Raw genomic sequence first — 27161 nt, forward strand, 5'->3', positions numbered from 1 at the left:
AACCTTTACATTACTCATGCTGAAAAACAATGCCGTATAGTAACACAGCTTTATTTTTCAGGTTTTATTAAGAAAGGGAAATTCTTAAGATTTACTTACTTTAGTACTTTTGAGTATTTTTTCATTCAGCATTTAGCCTTCTATTGTGTACATGGCACTAAAAGCTACTTCAGGGATGTAAATTGCAATAACAATCTTTGCTCTTTAAAATGGAGATTTGCACAGAGTTCAAAGCAAGCAACTACCTTTGCAGAGGGTATTCACACTGTAAGAGGACAACTCCTGTGACAACAAGATTCTAATGTATCTTCAGGTCTGCAGTACACACGTCAAATAGCAAGAAGAGTGGGAAGACCTGGGAGTGTATTAGGACAAGCGGGTGGGGCAGAAGGAGAAAGTGTGTGTTCACACAGGGAGACCATAACTCAGGCACAGGAACAATTATGCAAGGCTAAGCCAGAGACTAAGGTTTTGTTTAGGGTGATAAACGAAATGAAGGCTCAGAAATAAATTGGAACCAGGTTGTGGATGTCCTCTAATGCCATACACAGATCTGTCTCCTGCTGGCAGCCAACTTAGTCAAATTTTTTAGCAATGATGAAAGCACTTTTAAGATTACAAATCTGGCACCAAGAAGTAGATATAGAAAAGGATGGAAACAAGACAGCTGATGACAACTGCAGTTATTCCTACCCATCTCTATTCTAGCTAATTTGATCCTTTTTTTCATAATTGCTTTGAGGCAATGAGAGAACTCCTAATACTCTAGGAAGTATGAGAATTCCTACAGAGAATCTGTTGATATATTGTATATTAAGTAAAAAACAACACTTGGTGGTTACAGCAGTCTATAGCAACAGTGTCTTTCCAGTTTCCATTGATAGGCTGAAGCTCACTGGTTGACCTGGTTGTTTAATATACAAGTCCTGTGATGAGAGGCCATGATGGGAGTCTTCACACAAGCAAACTGGCAAATGCTACAAATCACAGCTTTTTTCCTTTTTCCTTTCTTAGCCAGTTTATCAGCATACCACTAACTTATTTCAAAATTAGTACATTCTTAGGTATAAAACGCAACTATGTAGAAGAAACTGTTTATTGTAAGGCCCAAAGTAAAGCCTCATCTTCTCCTTGTCCCCTTCTCCTGGTACAAATATTTTGTCTCTTTTAAAAAATGAAGTACTGAAATACTACAACCACTTGAATTATGGAAATCCCAAAAACACTACTATATTGGTTGTGCTTACAAACTACTAAAATACAACCAGTTGAATTATGGAAATCCCAAAGAAAGAAAACACTACTCTATTGGTTGTGCTTAGAGAATAAAATTGCTACATTTAGATAGATTAAGAAAAGCTATTTGAAATTGGTTCTGTCTTCAACAGCTGGAGGATGGTTGTTCTTCAGCCTTTGGATGAATATGATTTAGGTGAAGAAGAGGTAAGTTGCCTTTCACTTATGGGATAATTGCACATAATATATTATGAAGCCTACTTAATTTCTTTTTCATGTGCTTAATTTGATATTTGAGGAACTAAATGGAACTATAAGCCCTCTAAAATACACTGATTTTATTTTCAAAACTTATAAAAAGTTCCTTACTAAAGGTATTAATTTGACTAGGAAAGTGTTTTGTACAAATCTGCCTACAAAGACAACATGCACAAAGAATAAACAAAAGCAAAAATAAAACATACCATTTCCATACATGAGTTGTTGAAATACTGAACTTATATGAGTACCTGTATTCATTTCCACTATTAGTCATATTTTTCTGCATGAGATTTAGTCTTGTATGGGAATCTAGGGAAGTTCTCAATCAATACTGAGTTCTATAGTGAAATACTAATAGCAAGTCCAATAGCCTCACATCATTTTCAGATCAGGCTGTGTCACCAAATGAATTATGAAAACCTGTATTTTTTCCAGATTTTTGGAACCACAGGAAAGGGACTATGGACCTGTACGGATAAAACTTACACTAAGACAAGAAAAATTATAGAGAAAAATACTATATAGCCAAACTAATTCCAAAGTGACAGTCTGAAGAGGCAGTATTATGTAAAAGACATTGTTTCTATTACAGTCTTTCTGTGCCAACTGATCTCATTTTTCATCTACCAAAATTTGCTTTTTAATGCCTTTCCCTCTTTTATGCACCCTAGTTCAGAATGATCCTAGCCAGAAACACCACAAAGCTTTAGAAATCCATTAAACTAATTCCCAAATCTCAGTTTTACTTTCTTTGATATTACTATGTTCCATCAACAGTATACTCCGTTAAGAAGCAATACAAAGGTTTGAATGAATAAAGCATGAAGGATATTTTATGTAAATGTAAAAAAACCATTGTGAACCTATGTGTATTCAAGGTACCTATTAAGTATTCTAGGTAAGTCTTCAAACATGACCCGATGGTGAAAACTCCCTCTTTTTAGGAATCTGAATCTCCTCTCATAACATGTGTTCTCATGACTTAGACTGCATTTATTGTTGTTTTCTTCCTATTGTTCTCTTTATGAGGAACTGTGACACCTGTTCTCATTTCAAAATGTTTCTGACAAAAGCAAAACTTTTCATTTCTAACTCCAGATAGAAAATCTCTCTGATGAAGTCTTCTCCCTAAGACACAAAAAGTATGAAGAGAAGGAGCAAGCCAGATGGTCACTATGGGAACAAAGCAAGTGGCAAAGAAGAAACAGCAGGCAGGTGTTGAACTATATTCAGGCTACTTACATGATGAGTTTTGTGTCTTACTCCACTCTTTATTTTTCATGCTAATTGTCAGCATCAGTGATAGATTTAAGTGAGCAAATAATGTGAAAATTCTCCATAAAAAGGTCATTTCGGTGTACTATAATGGTGGACCTAACACTAGTGATTACAATCTGAGTAATCTGTAACACAACTTCTTCAAAAATATTTTTCTTAAAAAGAAATGAACCAAAAAAAGACCCTTAAAAACCTATCTAGGGTAAAAAGCAAATAGCCTGAAATACTTTGAACATGACTTTGAAGGAAGGGGGAATAAATCCTAAAAACATAGTTAATGTATTTGAGAGAAACCCTGGTATTTTATATTTAATTGGACTATTTTTTGATATAGTCAAAACTCAAAACATAAGATCATGTTGAAACTTAGTAGTCACTGTAGTGTGGGGGTCTCTCATTTATTTCACACTTTTAAAACATTTCTGTTTAAGTCTTATTCAGATTTGTTGTAGATCCTTATTCTAAGAGGTATCCTAACATACCTGAGATTCTGTTCTCAACTTTCTCTACATTACAGAGATACAGTTTTCCAGAAGTACAGAGGAAAATGTGAATCGAGTTCTTCATGGATGACATTACAATAATCATAGATACTCTGGGAACTCGGACTGTAAGAGTCAAGTTAACTATCTTTTCCTGTTTTCTGGAAAACAAACAAAAAATACCCCCAAACAAAACTACTTATAATAATTTGGCAAAAGATTCCCTTAAGTGCCTTTTAAATAAAAGCCTTTGAGATGTGAGGATAACATGGGGAAAATCAGCAGATGAATTTTTAAAAATCTTTTGGGCAAAACTGTTTAAAGAAAAATTACCAAGCTAAATGGACTTATGAACTACACTTTAGGTTGTTTATAAAATGTTCTCTTGATTTTCTTGCTAGAGCTTACACTAAAAATGTTGAAGGACAAGACCTACTTCTGAAAGACTGCCCTTATGATTTCAGTGGTGGGCAGCACTGTGCAGTGGGGAGTCCTACTGAGCCTCCTTCAGAGAGCCAGGCTCCCAGTGCACACGGCTCACCTGCACTGAGTCAGACTCAAGAGACCAAGGTGAGAGTATTCTATGTAACTGTTAAAACTTCCTTAATTGACTTTCAAAAACTTGTTTATAGAATTGCTTGCTGCTGACAAAGGATTCATCATTACATAACACATTCAGTGCAACAGTCCAGTACAGAATGCTGAGTGAGGAACCAGAGGATCCATATTCCAGCATTCAAGTTCCATCACTAACTATAGATACTTCCCCCTTTTATGTAACACAACGTATATGTGTGTGCTCAGTCACGTCTGACTCTTAGCAACCCCATGGACTATCACCCCACCAGGCTGCTCTGTCCATGGAATTCTCCAGGCAAGAATACTGGAGTGGGTTGCCATTCCCTTCTCCAGGGGATCTTCCCTACCCAGGGATCGAACCTGTCTCCTGCATTGCAGGCAGATTCTTTACTGCTTGAGTCATCAGGGAAGCCCTTTTATGTAACATGCCAAAACCTAATTCCACCTATTCACTTATGTGTTAGAAAAAGGGAATTCTATCAAAGTTTCATTACAAACCTAACTGGATTAAACAGAATGTTACCTGGCACATAGAAATGTTAGTTATTTCCCTTCCCCTTAGAAAAGATTTTGTCTCCCCATTTGTCCAGTTTTAACCTCAATAGGAGTGCTTTCTACACTGCATCTATAAAGTTCTTGCAGTTTTTCGTAAGTAGTATGGGAAAATAATAATATCTAGAATCAAGAGAGTAGAGATAATAAAAGTTGAGGCAAGTCATAGAAAGCTCAGAGAAAGAAAAGTTAATAGGTATCTATAATAATGATGGGATGAAAATGGAGATTCTGAATTAGATGACCCAAACACATTTAAGGGAATTTCCCCAACAGGCACCTAGGCTTAAAATGAAGACCAGTACTCCCTAATGGCACCATTTCCCTCTTCTTGGAAGAGGCAAAGTGAAAAAATAATTCCCAAAGATCCCTATTAAATAATCCTCAGTATGTCCCACTTTAAGTTGCTAGATACTTAGGACCAAATAAGAATTTGTACTGACCAATGGTTATTACCAAATTGGCATCTACAGATTATCTGAGATATGAACTTAAATTAGTTGAAACTGAAAATGTTTTCTCTTTCAGTCTTTGTGGTGGGAGCGACGGGCTTTTCCATTGAAGGATGAAGACAAAGAAGCTTTATTATGCCAAGATGAAAAAAAAGATCAGGTTGAAAGATCAAGCCCAGCTTTCCATGGTGAAGTCTTCTGCACCAGTGCACCAGAGAATGGCCACCATCCAAAAAGGCAGGCAGATGGAATGGAAGAGTACAGAACCCTTGGTCTAGGACTTACTCATGTTAAAAAAAATAGGTGACAGGGAACAAGTGAGGAAAACTGTGTAAATGAATGGGAAAACAGGAGAAAAGAGCAAGCCCTGTTGTCCTGCCCCTCCACAGTCTCAGTTCCAGAATAAGGGCATATAGTGCACGTTAACCTTTTATGCTGTTTATGAAACAGGCAAGTTAGTTTCATTTTCCTTCCTGAAACCAGAAGTAACTAGCTTTTCACTGACCAACAAGTGCTAGTCATTTGTGTTTGATGCAAATCACAAGTACCAGAAAATTAACTGCTGTAATTTGCTGTCAAATCACATTACTGGGTAAATAATTTTTAAACAACTTATACCCACACACACACACTCCCTTGTGTATCAAATGACAGCTCCTTTTTATTTTCTATACAAATGGTTAATCTTAAATTGCCTCAGAAATAAGAATATAAAAATATGTGTATATAGAGAATACATGCATCTATATACACACATCTAAGTAGTTTTAAAAAGCACCGGCAGTGACCACTCCACTTGAAAAATGCATGTATGAATTATCCCATGAAATATCAGCTGCACAATAAAGAAGCACAGATTTCCAATGATATTGGACATCTAAAAACATCCCTTCCTAGTAGTCCAGACTTTAATTAAAAAACATATTTAATAGAAGTTATTTATGAAAATTTCTATAGCAGGTAACATAATACTTTATTTGAAATCACTGATAATCTGTCTGTTGGGTTAAACACAGGTTATTTTCTATTCACTCCTGACAGAATAAGAAAAGCAATGGTGAGTTAAATATTAGTGTATTTTAAAACTAACACAACTTTTAAGATTAGAGCTTTATGTATCTCACAAACATCCCACTTAAGAAGAGTAACAAACAGGAAATTCCCATTCGTATATTATTGTACTTCAGTTCATCTGGTCACTCCTTGCCATTGCTTACTCTATTCAAACAGGCATCTATTCTTACTTGTATCCTAGAGAGAGAATTAAAATTCTTAAAAAGTTAATACTTCAGTATTGGATACTGGAGTGTATATAAAGTAAAATCTCTTTTGACACTATTACATTATTTTTTCCTATGTAAAAATTGAGGACAATTTATATGAATCACTTTTTCTCATGTAAAACAGGTTATTCAAGTTGTAGTACCCATATAGCTGACAATCCTAGCCATCTGGCCTAATCTGGGGGATCTGACAGTAAGTTTTTGTTAGAGACTGGAAATTATACTGGTCTCTTTAAAGAAAAAATTTCCAATTCAATACTGACAAATTTTTGCTTGTAGTTTTACTGTACATTTTTTAAAAAACAAAAGCCAGAACAAACCCAAGTTGTCCAGGCAAATAAACTCAATTTTTTTTGTCATGTCTGATATTATAATCTTCTATGTAAGTTTTTTAATTAAAAAGTTATTTCTATATGCCTTGTGTTGGCTGTGTCTATTTCTATATGCCTTGTCATCTATCTGTGTGGCAAAGCCTTTCCTAAGCCAAAATAAACAGTAAGATATAAAATTTTACCTTGAAAACACAGAAGAAACCAAGGAAGCTCTATGCCATGCTTAAGTGTTAACGTTCCTATTTTCCAAACCTTATTTCTCAAAACTCATAGTAGCCTGAAAAAGTTTAATGACATTGGTCCTGTTATTTCTTACCATGTATATTTCATAGCAAGAGTATTTACAAGAATGAAGTAGGTAATACATATCTACTGTCAAAGTGTAATTTGGGACACAACAGTAAATAGTGTATGGATTAACTCTGTACCTTGTCATATATTAGCCTACTTGGTCTTTCTTGGATTAATAAAATATATATCCTTGGAGTCAAAAGTCATTAGTTGCAGAATATTCTTAGCAACTGGTTTTTCTAGTTTAAAGTTAGACTGGAAATAAGACAATTAAGCTTCCTTTGCTTAATCCACCACTTAAGCGCTCCATCAATTTAAAAAAAAAGTACAGAGCAGGAATCCTATGCTTTCCTGGATTCTTTCCATCGCACCAGCCTGTTGATGAGTTTCAGTATCTTCATTTTTTTTTTTAATGGGGACAAACACACCTGTTTTACCAATCATAGGACTGACTGTAGGTTTAGTGAGATTGTATCAACATACTTTATACTACAAATTTATCTAATAGCTACTTTGCCTTGGCATGTTCAATTCCACACCCTTACAATTCTAAGAATAGTGGAAGTTTACATATATAATAATCTTTTAATCCTCAACACAATACCACACTCTCATAATTACATTCAATGTATAAATCAGTTAATAGAAGCTCAAAGAGGTTGGCTGATTTGGTTTGCTAAGATCAAACAAACAGAAGGGTCAGGATTCAACTTAGTATTACTTCTAAATAGAGGCCTTTTTTCTTTTTTTAGCATAGAGCTAGCAAAACATTATTTTATGTCCTTAGGAATAGTGTGTATAATTAAGAAAAAGTGGAAAGGGGGTGGGGGGGCGGTGAGAGATCACTGAATAATCTGTCCTTCTAGGACAGCTAACAAAATATCCTGATAAACTTGTGCTCATATTTTAGAACAACTTAAAAATCCCTGGGCTTCACAATATACTTTTTTTTAAATATATCAAATATAAGGTGCAAAGTAAAAAATAAATGTTTTTGAAGCTAGGCGAGTAAGTATGCCATTCCTAATCAGATGCAAACTTAGTTAGCACACACACAAATCAAAAATGACATGAAACAGGAAAAACTGAAGAACTTCCTTTGCTTTCAGAAAACAGTAAAGAAACCAAAGAAAATTCTTTTTAAAAATTCAGAAAAAAATTTTTTTTCATAGTAGCTAACATGCCTTCCTTAGGCATTAAGACACTTTTCTGCTTGTAACCTTAATACAACCATATTTTTACTTTTCATAAAAATCAAGCCTCCCAGTAAAAATGGTATTTTATCACACTAATCTTTCAATTCCATCACTAAAAATGTAGTTATACACATCAATTTCTAACCTCTTGGAACATTCTGCCTAATGGATTTTAGTCACTGGACAGAGTAATTGCTCAGAAAAGCAGCACTGCCTCAACTGTGGTATGATTTGGTAGTCAATATTCTTGTTTTCCAGTAAAAAGGAGATCTCCTAAGCAGAAACACTGGGTTCCTTGTTGTTTCATCGATCAAGAGAACGTTTCTGAGCAGCTTCTGAGCAAACGTTTCTTAACAGGTTGATCACAGATCTGGGGTCTTCACTCCTCATAATGGCACTGCCAGACACAATCATGTTAGCTCCTGCCTGAAAGAAGTAAACATTTTAGGTTATGCCTCAAAGGAAGATGTGGTAAAACCTAAAACAGAACTCCCAGACTAGAGTTTCTACCCTTATACCTGGCAGTGAGCACTTTTAACTGTATAAAAGCCACTTTAAGATGAACATACTTAAGCAGCTAGTTCACTGAAGAAAGAAGCTGAAATGCTTAAAAGAGGATGTGAAATTATTTTTAAACATGTGTAAGAAACATTGACTTTTTGGTAACCCCTAACCCTCTTCTAAATAAACTATAGTGCATCTGCTAATACTTAGATAAGGTTTTATTTAAAACCTTCAATCTTCACCTCTATTAAAGTTTTCCCCATATGTACCAATGCCTCCTCAGCTCCTAAAAAAAAAATCAATCTTTTCATCTTTGAACTGTGTAGAGGAATTTGCACACAGTCTAAAAGAACAAGTACTGTTAAAATGTGAGATAATCCATAAAATACAGCAACACTACATTTAAATATCTTCTCATTTTGATGCCAGCATAAATGGAACATATTCTTATGTATGCTTCACTGCATTCCAGAATGGTTTTGAGGTGGCTTAAAAAAGATTTTCAAGATGTTTCTCAATATGAAATCAAAGAGTAAAACTGAGTAAAACTTATAAAAATGAGTTCAAATTTATCTGAGATTTGACTCAAGGAGGAAAATCCAATCTGTTATATGATTCAGAGCTGAAAGAAAGGGGGACCATTGAGAGAACCGCTGAAGCTGAGAAAAATTTATCCAATGAGAGAGACACTGCTGTGCTACGATACAGTGCATTGTCCAACAATGTTCCTCATAAAAATGAAATAAATATTAGTTCTCTAGCGTTACAACTTAATATGTCTCAATGTAAGCAGAAACAGCATTAACGACAAAGCACAGTTCAGTAAAAATGAATTCTACAGGGGTCAAAAGATACATGCTCACTGTCTGTCTGTCCAGTGTCGTCTCCATACTGATCACAGTCAAGCTTTTGATAAGTATCAAGCAGAAAAGTGTGTGACATTTATACAAAGCATTGGAAGCAAAAATAGGAAGCAAAAAAAAAAAAAAAAACCCACACACAAAATAGGAAGATTCCCTGTTTTGGAAAACTGTCTCAAAGGCCCTGGAACTTCTCAATGATATTACACAGGCTGGCAGTCAGCACATTCCTCTTTCAAAGAATTTTTTCATCATTACTGAGATAGCTAGGACTTACTATTTACTTTCCTAGTTTTACATTTAAACAAATACTTTTCCAAGAAAGACTATTTAGGAAGTGTAGGGGAAATCTCTTTGGTAGACAAGATCTGTCCTGGCATTACATTTGATAGGAAATTGGTCCAGGTTGCTGTCAAGGAGCAGTCTCACCTCTGCGCATTTATGGATAGTGTCAGGACCTACTCCACCATCCACCTCAATGTCCAAAGATGGGAACTGGGTCCTCAACCAATGAACCTAGATATACACAAGGAAATAATGACTCCTAAGTGGACAGGTAGAGGGAAAGCACACTAAACAAAAAATGAAATGGCCACTAAAATATGACTCCAAATGTCTCACAGAGTAACTTTATATCAATAAAAGTTATGACTGGGGAAAACCATCTCAATACACCGAAACAAACTTTCATAAAAGCAAGCTTTGTTCTCTTTGGCAAATGGCATTGAATTTGTCATGGACTTGCCGAAAATATAGTTCACAGAAACAAGGCAAAGATAAAAGCCTCAATATTCAATTAAAATTCCATCTAAAGGTTACAGTTTACAGAACAGTTTCCAATGGTTTTGGAAACAAAAACTCAACATTAACACGTGGCATCTCTTCTGATCTCCAAACCTAAATCTCTCTGGGCATCTCTCATCCCATATTCCAATGATATGTAGGCACCCCCATTTCCCCGCCTTCAGAGGAAGGGATAAACATACAAGCAACCCAAACATACAAGGAGCCCAATACATGCTTACTGAATGAATATACACAATAAAAAACCTTACTCCAGAACCAAATACATTTTTTTACCTTTGGCATCATATCTTCCATGAATTTCTGCCCTCCAAACCCAGGTTCCACTGTCATAACCAAGGCCATATCTATTTGATTAGCCCATGGTGCCAAATACTCAACTGAAGTTCCTGGTTTGATAGCAAGGCCAACCTATAACAAACAAATTTGTTATATCACATCAATAACTATTTCCATATTACATTATTGTGGTTTATCAGGCCCAGTAGGAAGCTCTATTCCTAAAGGATGGAATACATACATAAATTGTTCAGCTGTAAATTCTTTAAGTCAACATGGATATCACAAGTAAATGTTTCTAAAAGGTAGCAATTTCTAGAAAACATTAGTAGAATGTATTAATCTTATCTGACAAACATGTCATACTTAAAGTCTAGCTTCAATGCTGAAGAACAGCTGTCTACGTCTGGTCTTCTTCACCTATCATTTTGGGTCTTCCAAACTTTCCCAACTCTGAGAATGAATAGTATAAAACATTACCCTCACTGCTAAGCTCTTACCTTCATTCCATTCTCCCGAATGTCTTTGATCAAAGCTCCTGGATTGTCAGTAGCCTCGAGATGAAAGGTATATTGATTGGCTCCTGCTACAGCCATCGGCTTTACCCACTGTTCCGGCCTGGATACCATCATGTGCATGTCTGGAAAGAAAAGACATATCCCCTAACTATTACTAAAAGGAAAACAGCTGCTCATATTATTGAAGTCAATCTGTAGTTTTTGCTATTTCAGACATGGACTCTTCTGGCATCATGATAATTGTTAAATAGAAGTTTCGGCATAGACAGCTTCCCTGCATCCTTAAGATAAGGTTATGGTTAAACACATTTATCAAAAAAAATCCAACATTTTTCCACAAAAAGCCTACGGCACTATTTATGAGACGTAGTAACTAGAAATCAGGAAACCTAAGTTCAGGTTCAGGAAATACTACTGTAAAAAACTTAGATTACATTCTTAGGGAGACAAATAAAGGAGTAAATACAAATAAAGTTGGTAGTAAATAAAGCCAGTGTTGCTGGAGTGAGGGCGGGGCAGGGGCGGCACTAGGGAGGGAGGATGAGGTAAGAGAAACACTGGATAAAACTACAGAACTCTGTAGACCGTCAGGTTTTATTCTGAATGACACAGAACAAATACTGCAGTATTTAGATCTAACTTTGAAGATCAAGGCAATAAACCTAGAGACTGCAGATGGTGAGCAGTGGTGGGGATTCTGGATATTTTCTAAAGGCAGGGCCAAGAGGGGCTGCTGTGGCTCAGATGTGCACAGTGAGACAAGGGTCAGATGGTGAAGGATGTGGGCCTAAGGAGCTAGAACAGAACTGTCACCACTAAGAGGCAGAAAATTGCAAAAGCAGGAACAGACTCAGAGGAAAAGATCATGTTAACCAGAAGCAGCCTGCCACGTGTCCTTAAATCTAAAGCTCAAATCATATGAAAATGTTTGGGAAGAAATGAGCATGGCCTTCTTAAACATCTCCACTTAAAACATAATATTAATAGCATTTCACGGGAAAGAGAGGGCAGCTTAAAAGAAGTGAAAACAAGAAATGATGCAGGAAAGAAGAAAACAGTAAACTCTCCTGTGCCAGACAGACAGTAATGAGGAGAGTTTTGAGCTTTTTGCTTCGTAACAGAGAGCACATTTCTGATCCAGCAAAGCTATGTTTAAGAAAAAAAAAAATCGAATATTCCAGAACTCAGTAGCGAAAATTTATAAAATGCAACAAGGCTTTGAAAAACGTCAGGAAAACAGAGTATAAAGCCTGATTAACGAAGTCAAGGCTAACATTTATATTTCTAAACTAATAAAAGTAACAAAAATAGAACATGTTTTAATAGGCAAAACTTTGTTTTCAGAAGATAAACTCAATTTGGTGTGTTTTTCCTTCATATCATAAACAAGAAAAATTCAATCTGGTTTACGAGACCAAGTTTATTCATTCCTAAGTTACCAGACTAGACAGCTAAGTCATCCCTACTCAATCTCCAGCGTGCAGTCACCACCAGCAACCGTCACTGGACATTCTCTGGTGTTTGGGGAATCAATGACTCAGCAACTCTGCCTGTAATCACAACACAGGTCTCAAATGTTCTACTGTCAGACTCCTTCTGCACTCTTAAAAATTACTGAAGACTCCTCCACCCCAATACTGATGATGTGGGTTATATTTATCAATATTTAATGTATTAGAAAGGCAAACTAAAAAAAAACCTTTAGTGTCTATTTGTGTGTGCTAAGTCACTTCAGCCGTGTCCAACTCTTTGCGACTCCATGGACCGTAGCCTTTCAGGCTTTTCCGTCCATGGGATTCTCCAGGCAAGAATACTGGAGTGGGTTGCCATGTCCTTCTCCAGATGATCTTCCCTGACTCAGGGATCAAAGGTGGGCTCCCGCATTGCAGACAGATTCTTCACCATGTGAAATACAAGGGAAGCTTTTGTGTCTACTTAAGTCAGTCATAAAAAAATAATGGTACTATAAATCCATTACATGTTAATCTAACAGTTGCATTATTTTACATTTTTTTGTGAGTAGGTAGTGCCTGGCTTGGAGAAGGCAATGGCACCCCACTCTAGTACTCTTGCCTGGAAAGTCCCATGGACGGAAGAGCCTGGTAGGCTCCAGTCCATGGGGTCGCTAAGAGTCGGACATGACTGAGCGACTTCACTTTCACTTTTCACTTTCATGCACTGAAGAAGGAAATGGCAACCCACTCCAGTGCTCTTGCCTGGAGAATCCCAGGGACAGGGGAGCCTGGTGGGCTGCCGTTTATGGGATCACACAGAGTCGGACACGACTGAAGTGACTTAGCAGCAGCAGCAGTGCCTGGCTTAAGAGAATACATCTGTATTCTCACATCTGCTCTGCATTCAATCTGTTGTTTTATAGTAGGGAAAAAAAATGCACAGAAAAGGGAGGTGTCCCTACACGCACAGCCTTTTCACTCAAGTATGGATATTCTACCATTTCTACCCCAAAACTCAACAAGCAGTATGAAAGATTACTGGCAGTGTGGAATCTATAAATCCTGTCAGTGACCTTTCCATACTTTGTTAATGCTAAAACTCATTAGTCTGTATTTTAAACAGCTCTTTTAAGTACTATTGGTTCACTGAGTTATACAGATCTTCCAAACAGTGACACATTTCTTTATATACATCCAAAACCCACGTTGTCAATGTCACTACAGATCTTATCAAAAAAGCTGTAAGCATTGGGAAGCTTTCAATCTCAAAGCAGCAAATATAAGTTTTCCAAAATTTCAATTTTCACTTGCAAATTCTAACTTTTGTCAGTGGCAATGACAACTGATGAGCTGCTTTCTTTGAAGTGACAGGTTCACGTAGTTAATTTTAAAGACAACATCAGGAAAATATCTAAGTCTGATAACCACAGTTCATTGTCAGTTATTCTTTTAATGGAAAATGGTGTTTGTGAAAAAACCAGCACTTGCAGTCTACAGCTCGAGACAATGAAATGAGTGGTTTTCCTCAAGGAAATGATCATCCTCCAGGATTCAACAGAAGGGCTTTGTACGTATTACCTTCCCACTTCGTTACACAAAATACTAAAGAGACGCATGCTCAAGAATCAAGATTTACTAAATCCATCACCTGTTCCAATTCTTCAAGGATACTTACTATGAAGGCTTAGTGTAAGAACATCACAATACCTGTAGTAACCTGTTCAGTATTACCTGTTCAGTAAAACTGCCTTATCTCTGGCTAGGGCATCAGCAGACTCAATCACCACTGCTTTTGCACCATCAGTACAAATAATGCAAATAGTATCAGTACAAACAATTTACAAATCGAACTACAAATAGTTTTGACATCATGCTGCTGCTGCTGCCAAGTCACTTCAGTCGCATCTGTCTGAAAAGGACTCCCACAGGTCCTCACGCCATACTTGAAGACCACTGATTTAGATAAAAGCAAAAATGACTTCTCCCTACCACTTTACATCTTAAGACAGTAAAGTCTACTCAATATTAGGACTGAATTGTTAAAAGCTTTAGCAGTTATACATACAGCTTGTGATCTAATTCCTAAGATATATAATGTACCAATTAACCAACAATCAGTATCCAAGAATTACACAAACTACATATAAGATAAAAAACAAAGGTCACAAACACTAAAGCATATGAAATCCATTCATCTTTACTTGAGATTGTCTTCTGCTAAGATTGATTAGCAAGTTTATCAGCAAACAACAAACTAAAAGCAGGAATGAAAAAACAGATTGTGGAGGGTGGGGGTGGCAGCTGAGCTGGTCAGAGAAGGGGCACAGATGGGGGAAGTCAAACAGCAGTGAGAAGTAACAGTTGGGAGACCAACTAAAAGGAATGGAAAAAGACAAAATATACATATTTTAAATCCACACAAAGCCAGAATGGTGGATTCTGGGGCCACTGTACAAGGCGTGAGAGAGCAAAGAACACTATTTCATCCAACTCCGATAGTTTTAAGGATAAATTTACCCTCGAAAAGTCAGCTTCCAAAACGTTAATAATAATTAAAAAAAAAAAAAAAGTTCAGGTAATCAGAGGATTCTACTCCATTATTTGGAAATTTCAAAATGGTGAACATGTTGGTGGAACACTGTTTCCCTTGAGTCACATGAATTGAGAGTCGGTGCCTTCCAAGTGGAACGGGCCTACAGAGGCTCTAACAGCCTCCTGCAACGTCAGCAGTATTCCACAACTGCACTGGTACAGTAGTCACACACGGCTGCTGAGAACTCGCAATGCAGTTAATGCCACGAAGAAACAATTTTTAATTTTAGCTGACTTAAATAGCTACATGAGGCTAGCGGTTACCATACTGAACAGAACAGCTAGAGCCCTTCATAAATGGTCCACAAGGTCAATAAAAAAATACAAGTTTTACTAAAATTAAGTAACAAATTACATAAACACACATTATTTATAAAAGCTCACCGAATGTCTTCTGTACCAGAAATCTGGCAACAGAGGCTCTGCTAACTTAGTTTAAAACATCAGCAGCAGTGACAAGGATACGTGGGCTGGATCTACGTTCCACAGGAGTAACTTCTAGGTCACTATGTGATCTTAAAAAAAACCCTTACTTCACATTATCTTACAACACTGAAGTGGAGCGTACACCGACCTGTTCAGTTCAGTTCAGTCGCTCAGTCGTGTCTGACTCTTTTCGACCCCATGAATCACAATGTGCCAGGCCTCCCTATCCATCACCAACTCGCGGAGTTCACTCAGACTCGCATCCATCGAGTCAGTAATGCCATCCAGCCATCTCATCCTCTGTCGTCCCCTTCTCCTCCTGCCCCCAATCCCTCCCAGCATCAGAGTCTTTTCCAATGAGTCAACTCTTCTCATGAGGTGGCCGAAGTACTGGAGTTTCAGCTTTAGCATCATTCCTTCCAAAGAAATCCCAGGGTTGATCTCCTTCAGAATGGACTGGTTGGATCTCCTTGCAGTCCAAGGGACTCTCAAGAGTCTTCTCCAACACCACAGGTCAAAAGCATCAATTCTTCGGTGTTCAGCTTTCTTCACAGTCCAACTCACACATCCATTCATGACCACTGGAAAAACCATAGCCCTGACTAGACGGACCTTTGTTGGCAAAGTAATGTCTCTGCTTTTCAATACGCTATCTAGGTTGGTCATAACTTTTCTTCCAAGGAGTAAGCGTCTTTTAATTTCATGGCTGCAGTCACCATCTGCAGTGATTTTGGAGCCCCCAAAAATAAAGCCTGACACTGTTTCCCCATCTATTTCCCATGAAGTGATGGGACCAGATGCCATGACCTTCGTTTTCTGAATGTTGAGCTTTAAGCCAACTTTTTCACTCTCCTCTTTCACTTTCATCAAGAGGCTTTTTAGTTCCCCTTCACTTTCTGCCATAAGGGTGGTGTCATCTGCATATCTGAGGATACTGATATTTCTCCCAGCAATCTTGATTCCAGCTTGTGCTTCTTCCAGCCCAGCATTTCTCATGATGTACTCTGCATATAAGTTAAATAAGCAGGGTGACAATATATAGGCTTGACGTACTCCTTTTCCTATCTGGAACCAGTCTGTTGTTCCATGTCCAGTTCTACCTGTTGCTTCTTGACCTGCATACAGGTTTCTCAAGAGGCAGGTTAGGTGGTCTGGGATTCCCATGTCTTTCAGAATTTTCCAGAGTTTATTGTGATCCACAGTCAAAAGCTTTGGCAGTCAATAAAGCAGATGTTTTTCTGGAACTCTCTTGCTTTTTCGATGATCCAGCGGATGTTGGCAATTTGATCTCTGGTTCCTCTGCCTTTTCTAAAACCAGCTTGAACATCTGGAAGTTCATGGTTCACGTATTACTGAAGCCTGGCTTGGAGAATTTTGAGCATTACTTTACTAGCGTGGGAGACCTGTAGAAAGCTCCAATTTCAATGAATCGACTTCTTATCTAGACCATAAATCAACTGATTCCCAAGTTCATTTAACAATCACATTGAGCCTCAGCTGTGTGTCTATGCTAAGCTCTGGGAAAACCACAGCAAACCAAGTGAATGAAATCCTGCCCTTAAGGAGTTTAGAGTCTGATAAAAGCAACCGCAGATTGAAAGAAATTCTAAGAAAATCAACAAGGTAAAAAGGTTAATTTAAGACAGGGCTCTCTGAAGAAACAACAAAGGATCTGAGGTGGAAAAATGAGGTAGCACTGATCAAGTGAACACAGCTTTTTAGGCAAAGAGACTCTAGCCAAAGTGCCTAGGCCCCAAAGTGGGCAAGTTCAGCTTCTTACAGGAGGCCAATGAAGTCCCAGCACAGGGAGAGGGAAACGGGTACACTGTGAACCTGGAAGTTGAGAAATCAACCAGGTACTTCCCCTTTCCTTGAGCAAGATACTCAGCTTCAGATGCCATAAACACCCACTTACCAAAGAAAGGGTCCTGGCCTAGCTGCTTTCGGAGGCTTTCTACCACAGGGTGACCAAAGGTGATGTTGGGAACAAAATGCCTACAAGACAAACAAAATCTTACTCTGAAAATGTTTTCAATTCAGTCTCTGTATTTTTCTCAAAATGTATCCTAATAGACAAAGAGGAGATTATCTGTGATTGCAATATTTTTCAATTTAACATTTAACATCAGTATCAGTATTAAACACTAAAAATACCAATAGAATTTCAGTTTTACAGAGCAGTTAAGTCGCTCAGTCGTGTCCAACTCTTTGCGACCCCATAGACTGTAGTCCACCAGGCTCCTCCGTCCATGGGATTCTCCAGGCAAGAATACTGGAGTGGGTTGCCATTTCCTTCTCCAGGGGATCTTCCCAATCCAGGGATCGAACCCAGGTCTCCTGTATTAGAGGCAGACGCTTTAACCTCTGAGCCACCAGGGAAGCAGTAACTCCTTGATATTCCAGTAAGTCATAATGTCACATAATTGACCAATTTAATGCTGTAATTCAAAATCCCTGACAGGAAGAAATGAAGGATGACAAAATCAAAACCCCAAAAGTGATATGACTTGCCCAAGCCACATACTAGTTAGGAAGTTCAAGACTCTGATAAGGGTTTCTCAAATCTTAAGCCTATCACAGGTCACCTGTGGCTATCTCTAATCCACTTCTACCGCAGGGCACAAAATGACAAGTTTATTTAAGCTTTCTTAAAGATTATCAATAAAGAAACTTAATGTATATTAATAACCACCACTTACTGAAGGTTTGTAACAGATATTGTGCCTTATTTTATTTCATCTTCACAATAGCCCTCTGAAGTAAATGCTGTTATTATCTCCATTTAAGGAGCACAGGATATAACTTCCCTAAGTCACCCAGTTAATAATTCACTGGGGCACGTTTCAAATTAAGGCTTTCTGATATCAGACCCAAGGTAGTTAACCATTACCCTACTCCAGTTCTCTTGTTGTATCACGAGCTCACTTCAACATTTAGGAGGGGTGCTTCAGAGTACTATATTTTATTTTAAAAAATGTGAGTTTCTCTGCTCACCGCAAAAAAGTTTACAGTCTCACTGGTACCAAGAGATGGCTAATGACTCACCACAATTCATGACTGACTACTACAGTATAGGTGTTGGCAGGAAGCCAGCTCGGCCAAGGACCACATTTCCCAACTCCCTTTAAAACCAGGTGGCCATGTGACTAATTCTCATAAAAGGGCTGTGAAATATGAACACAAGTGATGCGTGTCACTGCAGAGCCCCAAAGGTTGAGTATATTCCTGTTCTGTTCTCATTTTACCCTTCTGCCAGGAAAGAGGCCCTTAAGGGCAGAGACAGGGGATGGAACAGGACTCTGACGTCCCTGAATTTCTGCATGGAAGGATATTCACACCAAACTACTACATGAAGGAAAAATAAACTTTATAACGTTAAGCCACTGAAATCTAGGCTTTCTTTTGTTAAAGTAGAAGGCATTACCCTGAATGAGGCCTGTAGAGAAAAGCTAAAGTATGCAATATAAGGTAATTGTTCCAGAGGCAAGTAGAATAGCATTCTTTTTTTTTAAAGGCATAGAGCATGGGATTCATGTCCATGGAATTCTTCAGGCGGAATATTGGAGTGGGTTGCCATTTCCTTCTCCAGGAGACCTTTTCGACCCAGGGATCAAACCCAGGTGTCCCACATTACAGGCAGATTCTTTACCATCTAAGCCAGCAGGAAAGCCCCAGATCATGGAATTACAGAACTAATGGAATTGGTAAAGATGGGGAAAGAAATGAACAAAGGTAAAGAAAACCAAGTTAAGCTCAAAGAAAGGAAGACAGTGCTGCCTACCTTGGCTACTATGAATAAAATACGAGGCAAGACTGTGTCACATTAAATGATACAGAATGCCAGGCTCACTGTTTGAACTTTAATCCTGATCAAGTGAGGTTTTAAAAGAGAAAGTCAAAGTCGCTCAGTCATGTCTGACTCTTTGCAACCCCATGTTCTACACAGTGGGGTTGCAAAGAGTCACACATGAAATTCTCCAGACATGAAATACTGGAGTGGGTAGCCTTTCCCTTCTCCAGGGGATCTTCCCAAGTCAGGGATCAAATTCAGGTCTCCTGCATTGCAGGTGGATTCTTTATCAGCTGAGCCACCAGAGAAGCAATGAAAAATTAAGATGGAAATAATACCGTAGTAGCACAACTGGCTGAGCAGTAAACTGGAAGAAGCAAGGCAAGAGGTGTTGGTTAATAGCAAGAAACAGTAAAAACAGAAACAAGGATAGCAACTGACGGGGTTTTTCTGTTAAGATGCAGCAGGGTGGTGGTGGGGTGGGAAGTGTTGTCAAAGAGAAGAAACCATGGAGCTTCCCAGGTGGTGCTAGTGGTCAAGAACCTGCCTGCTAGTGCAGGAGACGTAAGTGACATAAGTTCGCTCCATGGGTTGGAAGATCCCCTGGAGGAGGGCACGCCAACCCACTCCAGTATTCTTGCCTGGAGAATCCCATGGACAGAGGAGCCTGGCTGGCTACAGTCCATGGGGTCACAAAGAGGCAGATACAACTTAAATGACTTAGCACCCAGCACCAAGGTCTTGAGCTTAGATGACAAGCAGGCAGAATGCGGGTTATTAAAGAATTATACAGGACAACCACCATTCTAAACAATTCCATCATATTAACTCATTAAAATCACGCCAACAATTCAGTGAGACAGGTACCACTGTTTTCTGTATTTTTATAGATGAGAAAGAGGCTCGAGCTCATACAACCAGTAAGTACAGGAGGCAGTCAACCCAGCTCCAAAGTTCAGGCTCTTATCTGCAAGGCCTGTCTGCCTCTTCACTGACAATTAGTAACTAACTGAAAAAAAAGTCCAAGGGAGGAGAGCCTTAAGAGAGAGAGAGCAGTCGGGGGTGGGGATAGGGGTGGCTGGGTTGGCAGATAGCATGGAGGATTGAAACAGGGCAGAAGGAGACAGGGGACAAATGAAGAAGATCTGGCCTGGCTAATGGTGGCCTGTGAGACTGTGGGCCCAGTACTGGAAATTTCTGGAAGTTTTTCAAAAGTCAGAAATCTAGTACTAATGTGAAATCTCCCTGGCTTTTAATCGCCCTAACTAACTTAGGACCCCTTCACAGATCACAGCCTTGTCATGGAGAAGGGGCTTATGTACCTCAATAAAACTATGAGTCATGTAGTGCATGGCCACCCAAGATGGACAGGGCAAAGTGAAGAGCTCTGATAAAACGTGGTCCACTGGAGGAGATGGCAAATTGCTCCAGTATTCTCCTAGAGAACCCCATACACAGTATATGAAAAGGCACAAAGATAAGACACTGAAAGACGAGTCCCCCAGGTCAGGAGGTGTCCAATATGCTACGGGAGCACAGTGGAGAAACAGCTCCACAAAGAATGAAGAGGCTGGGCCAAAGTGGAAATGATGCTCAGCAGCAGATGTATATGGTGGGGAAAGTAAAGTCTGAAGCTATAAAGAACAATACAGCATAGGAACCTGGAATGTTAGGTCCATGAATCAAGGATTCAGTCAAACAGGAAATGCTAAGAGTCAACATCGACATCTTAGTGAACCAAAAAAGGACTGGAACGGGCGAATTTAATTCAGATGACCATCGTATCTACTACTGTGGGCAAGAATTGATTAAAAGAAATGGAGTAGCCCTCCCAGCCAACAACAGTCCAAAATGCAGTACTTGGGTACAATCTCAAAACGACAAGAATGATCCTGGCAAATCATTCAATAACACAGTAATCCAACTCTATGCTCCAGCCACTAAAGCCAAAGAAGCTGAAGTTGAATGGTTCTATGAAAATCTCCAAGACCTCCTAGAACTAACACCAAAATAAAAGATGTCCTTTTCATCACAGAGGACTAGAATGCAAAAGTAGGAAGTCAAGAGTTACCTGGATTAACAGGCAAGTTTGGCCTTGGAGTACAAAATGAAGCAGGGAAAAGGCTAACAGAGACACTCTGTCGAGAACACACCGGTCATTGCAAACACCCTCTTCCAACAACAGGAGATGACTCTACAAATGGGCATCACCAGATGGTCAGTACCAACGTCAGACTGATTATACTCTTTGCAGCCAAAGATGAAGAAGCTCTACACAGTCAGCAAAGTAAAGACCTGGAGCTGAATGTGGCTCATCTCATGAGCTCCTTACCGCAAAATTCAGGCTTAAATTGAAAAAAGTAGAGAAAGCCACTAGGCCATTCAGATTTGACCTAAATCAAACTACTTATTATTGATTATGCAGTGGAGGCAATGAATAAATTCAAGGGATCACATCTGGGTAGAGTGCCTGAAGAACCATGGAAGTTCCTAACACTGTGTAGGAGGAAGTAACCAAAACCATCCTCAAGAAAAAGAAATACAAGAAGACAAAATGGTTGTCTGAGGAGGTATTACAAACAGCTGAGAAGAGAAGTGAAAGGCAAGGAAAAAATGGAAAGATATACCCAACCAAATGCAGAGTTTCAAAGAAAAGCAGAGATAAGAAGGCCATCTTAAATGAACAATGCAAAGAAGTAGAGGAAAACAACAAAATGGGAAAGAACAGAGATCTCTTCAAGAAAACTGGAGATATCAAAGGAATATTTCATGCAAGGATGAGCATGATAAAGGACAGAAATGGTAAGGACCTAACAGAAGCAGAAGAGATTAAGAAGAGGTGGCAAGAATGCATACAGGAACTATACAAAAGAGGTCTTAACCACCAGGATAACCATGATGGTGGGGTCACTCACCTAGAGCCAGACATCCTGGAGTGTGAAATGGTCCTTAGGAAACATTACCACAAAAAAACTAATGGAGGTGATGGAATTCCAGCTGAGCTATCTAAAATTGTAAAAGATGATGCTGTAAAGTGCTGCACTCAATATGCCAGCAAATTTGGAAAATTCGGCAACAGACATAGGCCTGGAGAAGGTCAGTTTTCATTCCAATCCCAAAGAAAGGCAATGCCAAAGAATGCTCAAACTACCACACAACTGCACTCATTTCACATGCTAACAAGGTAATGCTCAGCATTCATCAAGCTAGGCTTCAGCAGTATGTGAACTGAGAACTTCCAGACGTACATGCTGGATTTAAAAAAGGCAGAGGAACCAGAGATCAAATTGCCAACATCCGCTGGATCATAGAAAAAGCAAGGGAATCTCAGAAAAACATCTATTTCTACTTCACTGACTACGCTAAAGCCTTTGACTGTGTGGATCACCACAAACTGTGGAAAATTCTTAAAGAGATGGAAATAGACCATCTTACCTACCTCCTAAGAAACCTTTATGCAGGTGAAGAAGCAACAGTTAGACCAGACACGGAATAATGAACTGGTTCAAAATTGAGAAAGGAGTACAGCAAGGCCATATACTGTCACCCTACTGATTTAACTTACATGCAGAATACATCACGCAACACGGTGAGCTAGATGAATCAAAAGCTGGATCAAGACAGCCAGAAGAAATATCAACAACCTCAGACATGCAGCTGACACCACTTTGATGGCAAAAAGGGAAGAGGACCTAAAAAGCCTCTTGATGAAGGTGAAAGAGGAGGGTGAAAAAGCTGGCTTAAACTTGACATTCTATTATCATAGCATCTGGCCTCATCACTTCATGGCAAAGAGAAGGGGAAAAAGTGGAAACAGACACAAACTTTATTTTCCTGGGCTCCAAATTCACTGTAGATGGTGACTGCAGCCATGAAATTAAAAAATTGAAAGACACTTGCTCCTTGGAGGGCTTCCCCAGTGGTGCAGTGGTAAAGAATCTGCCTGCAATGCCAGAGACACAGGCTTGAGCCCTGAGTAGGGAAGATTCCCTGGAGAAGAGAATGGCAACCCACTCCAGTATTCTTGCCTGGAGAATTTCATGGACAGAGGAGCCTGGCAGGCTACAGTCCATTGGGTGGCAAAGAGTTGGACATGACTGAGTGACTAACACTACTACTGCTCCCTGGATGGAAACCTATGACAAACCTAGATAGCATATTAGAAAGCAGAGACACTACTTTGCTGAAAAAGGTCCATGTAGTCAAAGGTATGGTTTTCAAGTACACAGATACGGATGTGAGAGTTGGACCATATAGAAGGCTTAGCTCCGAAGAATTGATGCTTTTGAATTGTGGTGCTTAGAAGACTCTTGAGCGTCCCTTGGACAACAAGATCAAACTAGTCAATCCTAAAGGAAATCAAACCTGAATATTCATTAGAAGGACTGATACTGAAGCTCTAATACTTTGGTCATCTGATGTGAACAGCCAGCTCACAGGAAAACACCCTGATGCTGGGAAAGACAATGCTGGAGGAAAAGGGGGGGACAGAGGATGAGATGGTTGGATGGCATCACCAACTCAATCAACATGACCAAACTCTAGGAGACAGTGAAGGACAGGGAAGCCCGGCATGCTGCAGTTCATGGGGTAACAAAGAGCTGGATGCAACTTAGCAACCAAACAACAACTAATTTAGAAATTGCTTATCTGCTCTATTCCTACACTTAAAGACCAATACATTTCCAGTCACTTCCTGTCAAGACACATTTATGTTTACATGCTCTCCAATTTTCTTTTCCAGAAAAATCCACCTGTCCTTTATTTCAAATATCCAACCACACTAATGCTCCACCCACCAGTGTTTCCAAAACTTGTTCCTGACTTTCAAAGTCCTTCAGTTTTAATCAGAAGACACAGTGGGGACTTCAGGGAAAGAGAGAGGACCAGAAAACAACCAGTGCATCAAGCTCAATGTACTGTTGGAGATTTTTAAGGGGCAAGAAAAAGGAAAAGCATGGAGGCAGAGGAGTCCACAGCCCCTCGTTCATACCCTGGGCATAAGCGGCACTGCAGTTTAGCCAGGCCCTGCCTGTTCTGATGGGACACTGGGGAAGGGGCTGAACCTCCCCAACTGGTTTCCTACTGCAAAAGGGGAATGAAAGTAACTCAAAGTTGTGATGCTTAATAGGGAAAGGTTTTTAAAATAGAGTATGCAAAATTTGCTTATTTTCAAACCAAGATGTTTCTCAGTAAAAGGGGAAAGGAGTCAATAAAAAACAAATACATTTACTTAACAAGGTCAGGGACTGCCATAGGCCTGGGAGGGGCAAGAGATTTCTTAGAAGATACCTCTATTATGATAAAATCATTCATCCAACCAATTATAACTAGGCCTGCCATAGTGCTTTTCCTGCAGAGAATAGAGGTAAGCTCTGCTTTCAGGGCATTTACCATGCAGCAGGAGATATGAGACAAATAACAAAAATATAAACTAGCTGTCTCTCAAAGACAGACAATATCTTAATCATTCTCTGTAAGCTGAGTACCCAGAGAAGACAGTTTCTGAGACAAAACAAACCGCTGCCTGCTTCCAATCCTGTTTCCACCATTTCCTAGCTACAAGGGAACTTAATCTCTCTTTATATTAGACTCCTCACTGTCAACTCTGGTGCTGATAACAGCTCATGGGGCTGCATGAGATAATTCACAAAAAGTATTAGAACAGGGGATATATGTATACCTATGGCTGATTCAGGGCTTCCCTCATAGCTCAGTAGGTAAAGAATCTGCCTGCAATGCAGGAGACCTGGGTTTGATTCCTGGGTCGGGAAGATCCCCTGGAGAAGGAAACGGCAATCCACTCCAGTATTCTTGCGTGGAAAAATCCCATGGACAGAGGAGCCTGGCGGGCTACAGTCCATGGGGTCGCAAGAGTCGGACACAACTTAGCAACTAAATCACCACCACCACCATGGCTGATTCATGTTGAGGTTTCACAGGAAATAAAATTCTGTAAAGCAATTATCCCTCAATAAAAAATAAATTTAAAAGAAAAAAAAAACTCTAAAAAAAAAGTATTAGAACAGAAACAATTGAGTGTTCTTTATGAGCTCTATATTTATTATTAACTATTGTTATCATTGATATTCTGATTGATAAACTGGGACAAATTATTTTCTCCATTCATTCACTTGAACATGGTTAGACTGTACTCGTATGTGCTAAGTCATTTCAGTTGTGTCCAACTCTTTGCAACCCTATGGACTGTAGCCTGCCAGGCTCCTTTGTCCATGGGATTTTCCAGGCAAGAATAGTGGAGTGGGTTGCCATTTCCTCCTCCAGGGGATCTTCCCAACCCAAGGATCAAACCCGTGTCTCCTGCGTCTTCTGCATTAGCAGACACTAGTTCTTTACCACTAGCGCCACCTGGGAAGTCTGTTCCATCCTGAGACTCCTAAGTGACTCAGAACTTTGTCGCATTCTATATCTCAGACACAAAAATGTAGCTACCCATCTGTAAGCACATACTCCAGTAATTTGGAAGTTCAGGGCTTTCAAGCAAAGGTGTCAAAAAACAAAGTATGTAAGTAGAATGACATGCAATAGCAAACTAAAAAGCTATGTTTTGGAAGAAGTAACATTTTGGAGAAGGAAATGGCAACCCATTCCAGTGTTCGTGCCTGGGAAATCCCATGGACAGAGGAAAACTTTAAGGTTAAGATTTTGCCATTAAACAGTTGGGCACAGTGTTGAAGAAACTGAATGAAATGGAAAAGAGAAACAGCAGATCTAACCAGACCAAAGAAGACGAATCTTTCATGAGTGACACTGAAAAGGGAAATGACTGGTAATTTTTGTAAAAAACACGAATTTGCAGATTTGCATGAGGGTACACAGACATTTTACCTATTTTCAATAAATTTACTCTTCTACTCCAAGCCATGGTTAATGGCTGTTTTGATCTTATGGCAGTTATCAGTGCGGCAAATGCAAGTTGCAACTCTGTCACAATGTGTGTAAACTTGAGGGAGTATTAACTGTTTTCTCTAGCTTTGTTCCTCATTTTATAACCAACTTATGAAACTAGCATCAGTCTGATTTCAAACAATATTGATTATGGGCTATAACTACAGTGCTTAAAAATTACTTACAAAAAACTGACCTCCCTGAAGAGCAGGGTGCCTGAAGAGAAAATAGATAGGAAAATCAAAATTCGAACAATGAGACAACAATTATCATCAATTATAGAAAATTTACCATGTGCCAGGCATTGTAAACTACCTGTACCAGCTCATTTCATCTTCCAAAGATGCCTGGGCTGTAAAGTGTTATTACTCCCACTTTTCACAGAATGAAACTGAAGCTCAATGAGGTTAAATGGCTTGTCCCAAGTAACCTAGCAAGTGGCAGAACTCGGGCATTCTCACTCCAGGTGCAAAGCTCGTCATCGTTACACAAGTCTGTCTCCCCAGCAATGCCACTAACTAGCTATATGAGCTTGGGCAAGTCATGCCTATCCCCTTGGGCCTCAGTTTCTCCAACTGAAAATGAGAGACAGGTCCTAGAGATTTAAGGTCGCTTCCGGGTGCTAAGTGCTAGAAGAATTCACATCACGTTGGGGGGAGGGGAGGAGATGAGGCTCGGGACACGGTCGCAGCCCAGGTCCCCTCCAAGCGGAGCCTCCTGGGTTTCCACCTCAGGCCCCTTCCTCAGTGCCGCGTTCAGAGTGAGGCGCTTCGCGGCACAGGGACGCCGTGCACCTAACAGGTACTCAGTCAATGGGAGCCTACCCCGCCCCACGCGACAACCCAGGCCCGAACCCCGCGGAGAGTTACCCGTCCATTACATCCAGGTGCAGATAATCGGCCCCAGAGTCCAGCATCCGGAGGCACTCGGCCCCTAAACTGGCCAGGTCACTGTTGAGGATGGACGGGCCAATCTTGCAACCAGACGCCATAGCGCTAGTGCTCCAACGCAAGTTACTGCAGGAGAGCCCGGCTGGATGAAGGCGTCGTGCCCAGATTGGCCGAGCAGTTTTGGTCCCGCCTC

General features: G+C 39.5%; 2 protein-coding genes across 13 annotated transcripts in view; one reads left to right on the top strand and one right to left on the bottom strand.

Annotated features, from left to right (window-relative positions):
• The window catches only part of KANSL1L (KAT8 regulatory NSL complex subunit 1 like), a 128875-nt gene extending 122338 nt beyond the window's left edge, over positions 1 to 6537 (top strand). For all 7 annotated transcript variants that reach the window (XM_040228591.1, XM_040228589.1, XM_040228592.1 and 4 more), the window contains 4 exons: positions 1389 to 1443; positions 2596 to 2708; positions 3659 to 3827; positions 4917 to 6537. In XM_040228591.1, coding sequence (XP_040084525.1) covers positions 1389 to 1443; positions 2596 to 2708; positions 3659 to 3827; positions 4917 to 5147 — 568 coding nt within the window. In that variant the 3' untranslated portion in view covers positions 5148 to 6537. The remainder of the gene's footprint in view (positions 1 to 1388; positions 1444 to 2595; positions 2709 to 3658; positions 3828 to 4916) is intronic.
• Positions 117 to 27161, bottom strand: RPE (ribulose-5-phosphate-3-epimerase). Of its 6 annotated transcripts, none has more exons than XM_040228602.1 (7): positions 26959 to 27136; positions 26264 to 26294; positions 17295 to 17374; positions 10890 to 11029; positions 10387 to 10521; positions 9736 to 9822; positions 6421 to 8368 (listed from the first exon to the last, which is right to left on the bottom strand). In XM_040228602.1, exons 4-7 carry the CDS (start codon positions 11025 to 11027, stop codon positions 8246 to 8248), a joined length of 483 nt encoding a protein of 160 aa, XP_040084536.1. In that variant the 5' UTR covers positions 11028 to 11029; positions 17295 to 17374; positions 26264 to 26294; positions 26959 to 27136; the 3' UTR covers positions 6421 to 8245. The 6 variants fall into 6 exon arrangements, with proteins under 6 accessions (XP_040084537.1, XP_040084532.1, XP_040084536.1 ...); XM_040228601.1 differs by having other exon boundaries at positions 26948 to 27136; XM_040228597.1 differs by having other exon boundaries at positions 6728 to 8368; positions 26275 to 26294; positions 26959 to 27153.

The sequence above is a fragment of the Oryx dammah genome, unplaced genomic scaffold (assembly GCF_014754425.2).
Source record: "Oryx dammah isolate SB20612 unplaced genomic scaffold, SCBI_Odam_1.1 HiC_scaffold_27, whole genome shotgun sequence".
Lineage (NCBI taxonomy): Eukaryota > Metazoa > Chordata > Mammalia > Artiodactyla > Bovidae > Oryx > Oryx dammah.

Bases quoted from the DNA above. Each gene is read 5' to 3' on its own strand.
- RPE (XM_040228597.1), bottom strand. From the start codon at position 27,069: ATGGCGTCTGGTTGCAAGATTGGCCCGTCCATCCTCAACAGTGACCTG. The intron at 26,295-26,958 runs GTAATGGACGGG...TTTTCTCTTCAG, and splicing joins CCGATTATCTGCACCTGGAT to GCACCCTGCTCTTCAGGGAG. The intron at 10,522-10,889 runs GTAAGAGCTTAG...TGTTTGTTATAG, and splicing joins TTCGGGAGAATGGAATGAAG to GTTGGCCTTGCTATCAAACC.